At 43.6% G+C, this 14,035-nt stretch overlaps 1 protein-coding gene across 2 annotated transcripts; it reads left to right on the forward strand.

Annotated features, from left to right (window-relative positions):
* Positions 1-1,788: 1,788 nt before the first annotated feature.
* slc25a15b (solute carrier family 25 member 15b) lies at positions 1,789-11,761 on the forward strand. Of its 2 annotated transcripts, none has more exons than XM_060056632.1 (7): positions 1,789-2,121; positions 2,460-2,552; positions 2,794-3,052; positions 8,266-8,403; positions 8,886-9,061; positions 9,515-9,673; positions 10,555-11,761. In XM_060056632.1, the coding sequence occupies exons 2-7, from the start codon at positions 2,498-2,500 to the stop codon at positions 10,677-10,679; spliced, it is 912 nt and encodes a 303-aa protein (XP_059912615.1). In that variant the 5' UTR covers positions 1,789-2,121; positions 2,460-2,497; the 3' UTR covers positions 10,680-11,761. The 2 variants fall into 2 exon arrangements, with proteins under 2 accessions (XP_059912615.1, XP_059912614.1); XM_060056631.1 differs by having other exon boundaries at positions 1,789-2,028.
* The last annotated feature ends 2,274 nt before the right edge of the window (positions 11,762-14,035 follow it).

Genomic DNA, 14,035 nt, shown 5'->3' on the forward strand with positions numbered 1-14,035 from the left:
AGGTTTAAAAAAGTAAGTGTTTTTTCTAATGTTTATGAATCTAACCAATCAGCGGAGACATGTGCTCAAGTCGCACATTTTACGTGTTTCAATGACTCTGAGTTATCTACATATTCTTAGAGTGGTAGAGAGCCCCACTTTTTTTGTTTGTGTGATTTGTTGCTGTTAGTGACTGAAGATCAATAAGATTCAAAATTATTTTCCTTTTACAATTCGATAATTAAATAATGATGTTATAATATCAATTCATGCATCAATTCATCTCAACACATAGGCCTGGCCTAGAGGAAAGAGCAGTTTATATGTTGACTGCTTCGAATATTATGTTGGTGGCGCTATAGAATTATTGCTTGTGTTTTTACTGAGTAATACAGAAGATAATAACTTTAAAAAGAAAGACTTACAAAAAGATATACTGTGTCTCTAGCATCGCACAAATATTATAAACAGGTAAATAGGGATGTTTTTTTCTGTCTCGGTCCTGACCGTCTTTCTCATTTGGACTCGGTCTTGACTCTGACTCTTCAAGCCCTGGTCTAGGACTTGTCTTGGACTCGACTAAGGTGGTCTTGACCACAGCTCTGGCTCCAACACACTGACAGGCCCCCACTCTGACCCCCTACAGGCACCTACCAGCCCCGACTAGGAGTCGAGGGAGACATCATTTCCCTGCTGAACTGTCTGTACACTGGAGCTGGACAGGCTATGGGTCATCTGCTACAGGTTCTCCCGGCCACTCCACATTCAGTGCTCACTGAATGTGTAATGTGGAACTTGGTGGAATGTGCTCTCATTCCACCAAGATGCATCATGGAGCATCACAGGAAGTCACACCTGTGGCAATCAAACTTCTCCACTTCTCCCTTATAGTGTCAGAGAATCTCTTGAGTCTGTGAGCCCATAATTCATCTCTGATATAATTGTTTATCTGCACTACTGAATTAACAATATTTTGTGAAATAATTCAATAATGCAATACCCTAGCACGAATACTGCAATTATTTATACTGTAAATTAAAAGGGATTGTCTTACTTATACTGTTCTTCGTATGCATGATACTAGTATGAAGTATATTTGTACACACTTATTATTTGTTATATATCTATGTTTATAAACATACATATAGCAAAATAACAAAACAACTTTAACGTGCCCCAATTTCCGAGGGGATTAATAAAGTATTTTTTTCTGCTAATATGCAAAGTTACATACTAGGTTTACAGTTTTTTAATCGTTCAAATATTCGCAAATACATCTTCATACAAACCTATTTATTATGATACCAACCAGGCATCGTCCTTTAGTGGGCTCTTATTTTGAAAGAAGAACAGTTGAACCGGAAGCTTGTGCCAGACTGCATTGTAGGCTAGAATAGACATATACACATAGAAGAGGCCATGGCCTGGATTGTACGTCAAGGTCGCCGCCATATTGGAGAGGCAAAGGGAAAGAGATGCGTTTTTTCAGCATAAATAGACAGTATAACGTTTACATTCTCAACCAATTATTCAAACCGTTATGATCGACGTGAAGGAAAAATAAAAAAAGATAAACCTATAAATAATTTACATGATTTAACATGAATCTAAAAACGACGCATTGAAATCAGTTGAAAAAACGTCAACGTCAAAGTGTTTACATCATGAAAAAACGTAGCTCACCAGTTCACTTGCACATGTTTACAGACCAGTCGCCGCCTCCCCAACATGGCGGCTACGTTGACTCTTCGCGTCAGTGCGGAATCTGTGTGTGTATCTCTATGAGCTGGCCCAATCTGGCAACATTGACCCTGAACTCCCCATTCTCCGGACTGGTTGCAGCGACCACATCCATGGTGGTGACCTAGCTGGGATCTGGAAGAGGGAGTTCAATCATTCACATTTTACTCGCAAAAGACAGGATCATGCGATTTATGAGATCGTATGTCCTCCCAATGAAGATGTATTTAGACAAATGAAACAAACAAAATAACACACCAGCGGCGAAAACCATTTGTATCTGAAACTTCATCCCCTCGTTGCCTCCAGGTCTGTACACTTTTTTCTCCTTGCTCTCATGGTAAAGAGAAGGGGAGAGGTCGGCGTGATGTCAACATGCTGTGGTTATATATTTGGGTTTAGGTAATAACCTCATTCATTTCTATGTCGATGTGATCCATCTATTACTGCCAAAGAAAACTGTATAATTTGTTAAGTTCCTAAACATTCAATGTAGCAGCTGTTATGTTGCGTTATGTAGTTCTGCCCAAACTTTCGGTGAATACGGCAGGTGCCGATGCAGGTAGCAGATATTGGCAGAACACCGGCAAAATCTTTGAATAGTTTGCAATGTCTTAATATCTTTGCCTAAAATATTTTAATCAAATGCTTAATATCTTAGATTCACATTTCGGAAAAATCTGTATGGGAGTCTTACACTTTTAATAATGTGACTTTGGTCTTTAAAACAACCTTTGCAGGTATTACCCCATTCAGTAGAGCCTAATAAACGGACACCATGAGTCCTCATCCAGTGGTCCAAGCCATGATTGATCTCTCTGCTGGGGCTGTGGGTAAGTACAGGTTCCTTTCACGCATCATTTTCACAGGGCATGGTTTTTTGGAGTTTGTCTTCCAGCCAAAAGCTTCTGAGGTCAAATCCCAATGCCCCTTTACTCTTTCTAGGGACCACTTATCAAGCTGCCACACCACATCCTGGTCATCAGCCTCAGGCTTCTAAAAACAATTAACTGTAAAGCACTTTGGATAAAATGTCAAAATAGTGAAACGGTACTATCCATCACACAACTACAGGGGGCACTGCGTGTGTCCTGAGCGGGCAGCCCCTGGACACGGCCAAGGTGAAGATGCAGACCTTCCCCACCATGTACAGGGGGTTCCTGGACTGTGTGACGTCCACCTACAGACAGGTGGGGATGAGGGGTCTGTACCAGGGAACCACGCCGGCGCTGGTGGCCAACATCGCGGAGAACTCGGTGCTGTTCATGAGCTACGGATTCTGCCAGCAGTTCGTCAGCTTCCTGGCCGGGAAGCCCAAGGAGGCGGGCCTCAGGTTGGACCCGTACTTGTGTTCCCTGCCGAGCCAACAGGTTTAGGTGGCGGTAGATTACCGATTGTGCAGCTTGAGTTGTTAAAGGCCTACGTGCAGGTTAACCGGAAGTTTTGATTAATGGGTACATAAAGCACTCAAAATATGTATAGCATTTATAAAATGTCTCCAAAATAGTTTTAAAATCCAGTTTTTGGCAGTAACGGGAGTTTTCTAACGCCATTCGGCGATGACGTCACGTTGGGGAGACGTGGTGGAAGGTAGCCTGAGCCTAGTACTAGAACTATTTCGTCTAAGAGGTGGAAAGAACCACAAATAACATGTATGATGGCCCACAGCAGTGTAATTTCGAACCTGTCAGACGTGAGAGGGTGAATGAGGAATTGCCGAGAACTGATGGCGGTCAAAGCCAATTAAATGCATGATCAGAGGAGAATGAGTGGAGAGTTGCTATCATTTAGCAACGCAGCAACGAGCGCTGGAGCTAGTCAATGAACAGCAGTGCATACAATAACGACACTTTATTATATTTATTTATTTTTTACTGTCAGTGAATAGCACCGAGTGAAAGTCAACGTTTTCTTTATATCTAGTGACAGCGATTATGTCGTTCAGATAAGTACCGCTAAACTTAGTCAGAAGATCTAGAAATAGAAGGCATAATGTGCCTTCTACAGGTGTCCCACCTGTGAAATCCCCCCCAGATAATCCCTAATTAAATCTTACCCCCGACGTTGTAATCAGATTTCCGATAAATTATCCCACGTTTTGATGGTAGCCTACTAGCTCCAGTAACAACATCATTGCCTAGTGTTTATTTCAAAGCTTTATTTTACCCAGTGTGCGAAATACCCGTCAATATTTAGGGGTCCCCTCTCCCGATTGTTGTGCAATACCGATATACATTTTGCAGTAGGCCTATAACATTACAATATTTCATGGATGCAAGACAATTAGTATTTAGCCTACATGATAACACACACACGCACACACGTAACATTTTTTGATAATCCGATATGCTATATATTTTAAAGCAACACAGGAGGCTGCATTGGCTAAAGTTGTTTGGATGCACGTTGATTTATAAGAAGGAGAGGCAAAGTTGTGCATTACAATGCAAACACGACAATAATTGGCACCAATCTGGCGCACTTGGAAGAGCAATCAACTGAATTAATGGCAGGTATAGCCTATCGGACACGCAATCAGTGCACTTGCAAATGAGGGCCTGTAAGTATGACCGATCGTGGTGTGACATTATTTAACCATCAATCTACCGCAAATACGACCCGACAGATGTATATTAAACACATACACAAAGCACATCGTCCAACCTGGCGGATGTTGACAGACAGCCCACAACAAACCAAACATCACCACGGCGGGTGTGCTCTCTCTCTCACTCTCGTACGCCCATACACAATCACTCCAACTTATCCAACTCCAAGGCTAGGCTGCTTCATTAAGACCACAACTAACCACAAGGCCTTCATCACCATGCAGTATGCCGAAGCCGGAAAGGACCATAAGTTAGAATGGACCCAAAGTGTGTGATTGATACAGTCTGGTTTAGCTTTCTCTTGCTATCTGTTTTTAGTATGACTCGTTCTCAACATTACGTCTTTCTTCTGTTAGGCGCACATGGCTAATTTGCGTACGTGCACAGGAGTGGCTGGCTCCGCAAGGCAAATAATATAACATATTTAATTATCTTTCTATCCATCTATCCATCTGTCAAAGGTGGTAGAATGTCGAGGGTCTTAGGTTCAGCACAAAAAGGCAGCAGTGAAGCAAAAATGACTTTGAATCCATTTCAATCCATTCCTTCCTCACACAACTGAGAATACACAGACAGCACATGGCATAGCTTCCGCCTTCTAGCTCCCCCAACTTGTCTCTCATTTTGAGATATTCCACGATATTGGTTGGTGGCTGAGGACTCTCTCCCATATAGGCCTCTCTCAGGATATCCAGGGCTTCCCCTCACCTGACGTCCATAGAGCAGCTCGAAGGGAGAGTAGCCGGTGGACGCTTGCGGGACTTCTCTGTAAGCAAAGAGAAGATAGGGCAGCCACTGGTCCCAATTATCTCCCGTGTCGCTCACATACTTCCGCGACATTGCCTTGAGCGTTTGGTAGAAGCGCCCTCAACCGTTCCGTCAGTCTGAGGTTGGCAGGGCGTAGTTCTAATGCCCCTGATCCCTGACGGTGAGTACACTTGCTTCATGAACCCAGAGTTGAAGTTGGTTGCCCTGATCTGTTATGATCTCTCTAGGGATCCCCACCCGTGTTAATAGCTGTATTAGGCTATTCGCTACCTGTCTAGACTTGGTGTTTCTCAAGGGGAAAGCCTCAGGATAGCGAGTCGCATCGTCGCATATTACCAAGATGTATTTGTGGCCAGCCCTACTCTTGTCAAGGGGGCCTACAACATCCATAGCAATCCTAGTGAAGGGGACATCGATGATGGGGAGGTTAACTAGGGGTGCCTTCATGCCTCTTATTGAACGGGAAGTGAGCTGGCAGGTTGGGAAGGATTTACAAAAAGCTACAACTTCCTGGTACCCCAGGCCAATAAAACCGGGCAGCAATCCTGTCTGGGGTTTTCTGTTGCCCTAAGTGGCCTGACCAGGGGATACTGTGAGCTAGGTTCAGTACCTTAGCACGCAGGGGCTTAGGAACTACTAGTTGCTCTCCTTCAGCACTTATACGCACCAGCCTTCCCTCTTTCAACACACAGCACTCTTTTCCACACACTGCAGCCCTAGAAACATCCTCTTCGTTCTTCACTCTCTTGAAATGGGCACTCAATGTGGCGTCATCTCTCTGCGCCTGTCCAAAGTCAGTAGCCTCCACCACGCTAACATCTAGTGGTGGTAGGGGCAGCTGCTCCTGTACCGGAGTTCCTAAAACTTTTTCCCTCCTTTTAACTGACTTGGGTTTCCTACCTTTTCCCCCTGAGGAACCTACAGGAAAGGGTAACTCCTGCCACGAAGCTGCATCCGTGGAGTTAGCCTTAGCTTTGGGCTCTAGTTAACACATAACACTGCCCTGTAAGGTGACCTTGAGTGCTATGAAAGGCGCCCTCAAATAAAATGTATCATTATTATATTAGAACTGCTCGTTTGGGGTAAGTGATGTTGCAATAACTCTGCCAACACAGGCACGTCCTGTCCTAGCACAACAGGGTAAGGACAGTTATCCGTTATGCCGACATTCAGTAAGTAAGACTGTCCTTCACTCTCGTCACCGTGTAGACAACGTACTCTGACGCTCCCCACTCCCACTAACCCCTCTGTACCCAGACATGCTCCTTGGACAAATGTCTGGCTACTGCCTGAATCTATCAGGGCTTTCCAAACCTTCCCCCCCAGATTCTGACAGGCACTCAAGCATCCATAGAGCTAGGGGTTGCCTTAGTTGAACCATTGCATGGGGTGTGACATAATGACCCTCGACATTCTACCCTTTGACACCATCTATCCATCCATCCATCCATCCATCCATCCATCCATCCATCCATCCATCCATCCATCCATCCATCCATCCATCCATCCATCCATCCATCCATCCATCCATCCATCCATCCATCCATCCATCCATCCATCCATCCATCCATCCATCCATCCATCCATCCACGCATGTTTCTAGTTTTAATGTGATGTATTTTGTGCATGTCCAGTCAGACTTGTTGTCTCCCTTGTTCTGTGTGGTCTTGTAAGCTATACTGTCCTGTGTGAGCCGAATCACCTCAATGAATTCCCGACGATTTGTGTCGTTTGTTATTAATAAAGACTTGACTAGGCTATCTATCTATCTAGGCTATTAATTAACAATTATTGTTAGCGAAGTGAATAGTGGGGAATAGCGTATTCCCCACTACTCACGGAGCCTGAGGTGAATAATTGTTAATTATATGTTTTAGTATATACTACACGTGAACACTCAAAAAATAAACAAGATAACACTTTTAGCCGGGATTTATTTGTTTTTATTAGCGGTTTACTTGTTGTTATTAGCGGACATTTTGCGATGAAAACAATATCGAGTTTGAGATGTCAATCATGGGATATTGCCTAATATCCCAAGATAGCGAACCAATCAAATTGTGCCATTTTAGGAGGTTCATGTGTAGCATATACTAACTATATATAATATCTATGTGTCTGTATAATCTGCTGAACACTCTCTTACTAGTCTCTACTCTCAAGGGTCTCAATGCGGCTTTGGTCCGCGTCTCCCCAACGTGACGTCATGCAATGCATCCTGGGGGAAATGAGAATCAATAGCAAACCGCTAAAATAGTACCTACTTTTTTCGTATTACATTCCGTTTTGTGATACCTAACATATCACAAAACATTAAATACAATGGATGACAGTTTAAATCTTTATTACCAACATGCAAATTGCAGAAATTCGTTGGAAAGTAAACCCTGCAACACAGCCTTTAAGGTTTTTCTGGTAAAAAAAAAAATTCAGTGTCAGATAAGCAGACAAGCCCCCGGTTAGGATTATTGGTTTTGTGTGTTGTTGATTTTTATTACTATGATGTACTATGTTGTTGGATTTGTTGCAACTTAGGTGTTTGCTTGTGGGGCTTGTAACGCTATAGCGCTGTACAATTTACTTCCCTTGACTTGGCTTATTTGAAATGGTTAGCTCAATATTTGACTCAATAGGAGATAGGGTTTATATTAGGAACCTAAAAACAGGTTTCTGTTAATGTGAAGTAATGCAGGAAGGCCCTATCCTCGTGAGACCTTCTTGATCTGCTGGGATGGCCTCTACCCTGTTTGAACCCTTTGCCTAAAATTGAAAGATGTGAGGACAAATCAGCTCCCTTGGGGGAGGGACTTACAGTTTGAGGCAAACAAGGAGCCTCACAGAATTAAAAAAGAATGGCGCAGCCCAAGGAGAGTGTAGCAATCTACGGAGCAAGGAAAAAAATGTCAGAAAATGTACATAATCTCCAGGGAAGCCTTTTGCAATACTTCCGACTGGATTTCGGCAGGAGCGGAAAGGGCAAGAGGGTCATACTGATGGGCTTGATCTTTTGAACAACATAAGGTGGCGGCTATATTTGGAAGTCTATTACTGCCCAGCCAAGACCAGACTGATATTCAATGCAATATGCAACCTTGAATATCAAAAGGCTTGGGATACCCTGCTGAAGCTGCGGCCCTTGTTGTTAATGTGTCTATCTTTGTGTTGTCAGCGACGTGCAGAAGGCCTGCGCTGGTTCAGTGGCCTCCATCTTCTCCTCCATGGTTCTGTGTCCCACTGAGCTCGTCAAGTGCCGGCTCCAGGCCATGTACGAAATGGAGGCCTCCGGCAAAATCACCAAGGGTCAAAAGTAGGTTTCTTTCAGGGTTACCGTCAAATTGTTGGTTTGTATTGGAATAGTGCTCTGCTCCTGCACTGCAGGAGTCTCTCCTCTGTGGCAAAGCACATGATGGGCCGTAAATATTCCACCGGTCAAACAATTTTGAATAAACAGCATGAGTGAGGAGGCTACAAATCCATTTATTTACAAGTTGTAACGGACCTCTCATGGTTGGCAGCATTTGGCTCAAGAGGCAGAGCGGGTTGGCTGGTAACCAGAAGGTTGCTGGTTCGATCCCCGGCTCCTCCTAGCTGAGTGCCAAGGTGTCCCTGAGCAAGGCACCTCACCCTCACTGCTGCCGACGAGCTGGCTGTCGCCCTGCACTTCCGTTGGTGTGTGCATGAATGGGTGAATGTTAGGCAATATTGCAAAGTGCCTAGAGTAGCCACTGGTTAGAAATGCGCGACATAAATGCAGTCATTTGACCATTTACCATTCATTACCTTGTAAAGCACGGTGTGGTCGGTGATGAGGACCGTGATGAGGACCGAGGGACCCAGCGGCTTCTTCCTGGGCCTCACCACCACCATCGCCAGAGAGATCCCCGGGTACTTCTGCTTCTTCGGGGCCTACGAGCTCTGCCGCTCCTCGTTCGCAAGCTACATGAAATGTGAAAAGGACGACATAGGTAATAATAATGGCAAAAATGAATGGCATTTTCAAAGCGCAGTGGAGACGTTTAGTTAGGCATGAAAACCATTGCAGACCGAAGGATGATTAGGGTGCCATGTGGGTCCAAGAGCCAGGATGGGAATTGTACCAGGACACCGCGGTTAGTGGTTCGTTAGTGACCGCAGGAACTCACAACCTTGGTTTAACGTCTCATCTCAGAGAAGGTGGCCCCCACCAGGACAGGACAGGCCCTCAACCCAATGTAACCTGGTGATTCGGATAATTAGTACGTCAAGACACTGACCTCTTGAATAGGGGAATCTGAAAAGGAGTTGTTTATCTATGCGTTGCATGGGCTGTATTTGTTATGTTGCCTCGCCGGCCGCTCTCCCGGTCCTTTATTTAGCGCGATGGTGGTCGTGATGTCTACGAGGGCGTGACGGGCGCTGTGTGTTCTCCTGCCCGACAGGTGTGGCCCCCATCATGTTCAGCGGGGGGTTCGGGGGCGCCTGCCTGTGGCTAGTGGTCTACCCCATGGACTGTGTCAAGTCCCGCATCCAGGTCATGTCCATGAGCAGCAAGCAACCTGGGTTCTTCAAAACCTTCACAGCCATCGCACGCGCGGAAGGTAGGCCGAGCAAGCTCAAGGATGGTCGTCACTCATAGAATATATTATAATATATGGTTTAACTCCAACTTTGAGTGAGATGCCTTACCCCTTACCTGCTCATTAATGACGTCATTTTGTATAAAGTGTCATTAATTTATTATTTTCATTATTATTGTCATTTTACAATTTAAGAACACACAACTTTAGAGGCAATGTAAGGGGCAAAGTATTTCAGATTACGTGGAGATAATGTACATGTGGTACATGAACCTTATCTATCTGACATCGCTGATTGTAAACTGTCAAGGAGAAAGGTTGTTTTCTTTGTTGAAATGTGTGAAAACCTACCTGAACTCAACAGTACAGGAAAAAAAAATGAAGGCCTGTTGACAGTTATGAATGGATGTACAACCTCCCTGGTTTCTGACCACGGAATAGGTAAACGCACAAAAAAGTAAAAAAATAATAATAGATACAAATTAAATGTATAATATAGGGCTGTACTATCCACTATAATAAAGGACATAAAAATGAACAATAAATAGATATGCAAAAATATACGCCTAACAAAATTCATGAGCATAATAATCATTTGGCAGTTAAGTCATTTTTTTGACTTAACTGCAATACAGTCCTAAACAATACAGTCTGCTTAGTGTATTCTATCAATTTAATCTAGCTGTTTGGCCTGTGGGAATCAAACTATCCTCACAGTATAATATTTCATGGGTCAGGGTATATAATCAATATAATCTTAACCTATAAAAAAAGAGTATAAAAAAAAAAAAAAACAGTCATCCCTGAATAGTCTTTGAATTCAGGAATTGACCTGTAAAATACCTGTAAGTAACCATCTGCCTGTCAAAGTATCTGTTCTGAAGGCCCTCTCCCCTGTGTAGGCGTGAGAGCACTGTACTCCGGGCTCACCCCCACCATGATCCGCACCTTCCCAGCCAACGGCGCCCTCTTCCTTGGTTACGAGCTCAGCAGGAAGCTCATGATGAAGCAGTTTGATGACGTTTAATCTACAGCCGACCGCTCACTCCTCCACACATCAAGCGTTGACGTCGGGTCCCCCTGACTCCACCAGGATTCTGGAGGGTGTCTACCTGCCAAGTCATGGTCCTGTGTTCTTCTCCACAGGGCTTCATGGTCTCATGGGCATTCTGTGGGCTCCTCTGTCTTGTTCGTGCCCTTTCGAAAAAGAAGCACACTCCCCTTTTTCTTTTAAAAATGTTAGAGCCCACAAACATTCCCGTCAGATAGAATCGTGTTTTTAAAATATCTAATTTGTACAGTCCAAATTTATACATGGTCTCTTCTCCCTTTGCGGGACATGGTATTGTTTTAACACTCCATTATTAATGCTGAATGAATTGTGATTGCGACTAATACCTCATTAGAATTGAACTGTACTTTCGTTCTCTACTGCACGCACAAATAACGGCTGCTGCTCAACATTGAATGGGGAGACGTTGTACGTCCCTCACTCTCATATCCGTTGCTGCTCAGAGCAGGCTACCGTGTTCCTCTTCCCTCTGCAACAGCTCCACCTAGAGGAAGCTGTTGTGCCGTGAACTGCAACAGTAAGTGCAGTAATTATCAGACTGATTTGTCTTTTTTTAATGAAGCTTTGTCTAAAGCTCGTTCATCCAGAGGGCGTTGATGTGTTTTATTTGTGATTTTTAATAAAAATAATATTGATTTAATGTGAAAGGGTTTACGTTGATGTCCTTCTCTTGGTGGCATCAGATAAAAAATGGTGAGTTTGATAGGAGTTTGATCCATGCAGGTCTTCTTATGGATCTGGCACTCCAATTTATATGATCAAACTGTGGTTAAGCTTGTTGCCTTTTCAGTCACTGCCATTTTAATTGTTTTTGCTTTAGACCAAAATGGCTTTGATAGCGCTTTTTGTTTATCTTATTGTGTTGCTCTTTTTTTTGCCTTGTTGATTTACAGTGTTGATTTACAGTAAGTGTTAACTCAAGTGTGCCTCATTCAAGAAAATGAATAACAATGTTTTATAGAAGTTGTAGATGACGGATAGGTATTGGGTTATTTCCGTGTGATGTATGATCTGCATTAAATTAATTGAATTTTAAATCTGGTTTATATTTTATATTGTTCAATTCAAATTGTGAGTGATTAGAGATTATATACGATTTTTTATATTTGTAGATTTGACACACAAACATAATATTTTCACATTATAGGGATGTCATGATCCAATCGGTATTGGTGGGACAAAAGGCCCGTTCATGGTCATCATGGTAATAAATCTTACGCGTGTTCCCGACAGCGACCAATGATCATTCATGTGCACTGCGTTCGGAATCTAAAAGTTATTCACAAGAGGGTTTTTTTATCCGATAAAAAACGGTCTGAACTAAACAGAACTTAGGATCAGTTTCAAGTTTGCACGCCTTTATTTCCTTGTAGCCTATCCCCTACTATCCTTTGGCTTTTATTTATGAGAAGCACATTGTATTGCCACTGTATGAAGGCTAAACTTGCCCTCATCTAGAGCTGGTTTAGGACACAACGTTTAAAGCTGAGCAAAGTCGACGCCAACAGATGGTTACAACGTCAATACATTTTTAAGTACGTGATATGATGGTTGATTTTTTTTAATTGAGTAAAACTTTCATGTTCCGCCTTGTTCATGCGTGTCAATATATGGTGAAAATTTTTGGAGGTTTCTCAGCCACATTGTGGAATATTGGTAGAGAGGAAGGCATCGGCAGGGGGGAAGGGGCACGCTCTGGGCCCTTTTGATATTCATAACACCTCAGAGGGTCCTGGGTTGACCGGAGAACCCTCAGACAGACATCCCTCGGTTATCAATGACGTCAGTCTATTTCCCAGTTCACTTAGAAAATAAGTATAAGTAAGGTTAACTTTGAGTATTAAGTATTCAATATGGTAAATAGTGTTACAATGGAGCCAAATGTTAAACACTGAATTGATATCACCTGCGCCCCCTCCCTCCCCCTGCGATTCCTCGTCCTTATGGCTTTAGAATGTTTATTCTGTAGGCTTCAGTGAACTAATCCATACCCCGGTTAAAATCAGACACCATCAGCTTTATGATTGTGACTGTGTATATGTCAGAGACAAATGAAGGGGTGTTGTTAACTATATCAAATGCATATTTTCCTGTTCACATGAATATTGCTTTCACAGGGCTCATCTCTTAAACACATGTGATAAGTCATGGTGATTTAAGATGAGGTTAATAAACAAGGCGATGAATGGATTTTAATCAAAGACCTCACTTGATATAACTAATGTATAATATGTAACTTCATGTAATAATAATAATAATAATAGCTGAAATGTATATAGCGCTTAATATGGTACTCTAAGATGCTTTACATATTGCCCTATCAAAACTATGTAAAAGACATAATAAAACAGACTAGGATTAAAAGAAAAACAGGTTAAACATGAAGAATAAGTTGGGAGTTAGGTGGGGAAGGCTAGTGTAAAAAGGTATGTTTTGAGTGCAGATTTGAAAGACGAGAGGGTTGGAGAGACTTCGATGTGGGAGGGGTGTGAATTCCAAAGGGTGGGGGCAGCAACTGAGAAGGCCCGATCACCCCAAGTCCGGCGCTCAGTCCGTGGAACTTGTAGCAGGTTGGCAGAGATGGACCTGAGGAATCGGGAGGGGGCGTGGTGATGGAGGAGGTCGGCAAGGTAGGGGGGGGGCTAGGCGGTTGAGGGCCTTGTAGGTGATGAGTACGATTTTGAAGTTGATTCAGTGTTTAATTGGAAGCCAATGGAGTTCACGGAGGACAGGTGTGATGTGTTCTCTGGAGCGGGTACCAGTGAGGAGGCGTGCAGCTGAGTTCTGGACACATTGAAGTTTTTTGAGGACTTTGTTGGTGGTGCCGTACAGAAGACCATTGCAGTAGTCGAGCCTGGATGAAATGAAAGCGTGGATGAGTGTCGCAGCAGCGGTAGTTGACAGGTTGGGGCGGAGGCGGGAGCGATGTTTCAGAGGGGGCAAGCACAGAACCCTGGGGGACACCGTGGATGAGAGGAGTAGTGGCTGATTGACAGTTGTTGATGGCGATGAATTGATGTCTGTCGGAGAGATAGAATCCGAGCCAGGAGAGGGCGGTGCCAGTGATGCCAAGGGTGGATGGGAGACGGGAGAGGAGAATGGAGTGATTGATCGTGTCAAAGGCAGCACTGAGGTCAAGGAGGATGAGGATATTGAGGGAGCCAGTGTCAGAGGATAGCAGAAGGTCATTGGTCACTTTGAGGAGGGCAGTTTCTGTACTGTGTTTGGAGCGGAAACCGGATTGGAAGAGTTCAAAGAGGTCGTTGGTGTCTAGGTAGGTGATGAGTTGTTTGGCAACAACACGTTCCAGG

The sequence above is a fragment of the Gadus macrocephalus genome, chromosome 7 (assembly GCF_031168955.1).
Source record: "Gadus macrocephalus chromosome 7, ASM3116895v1".
Classification (NCBI taxonomy): domain Eukaryota; kingdom Metazoa; phylum Chordata; class Actinopteri; order Gadiformes; family Gadidae; genus Gadus; species Gadus macrocephalus.

Coding starts and splice junctions, on each gene's coding strand:
- slc25a15b (XM_060056632.1), top strand. CDS start 2,498: ATGAGTCCTCATCCAGTGGTCCAAGCCATGATTGATCTCTCTGCTGGG. Junction 3,053..8,265: donor CCCAAGGAGGCGGGCCTCAG/GTTGGACCCGTA, acceptor TTGTGTTGTCAG/CGACGTGCAGAAGGCCTGCG. Junction 9,062..9,514: donor ATGTGAAAAGGACGACATAG/GTAATAATAATG, acceptor CCTGCCCGACAG/GTGTGGCCCCCATCATGTTC.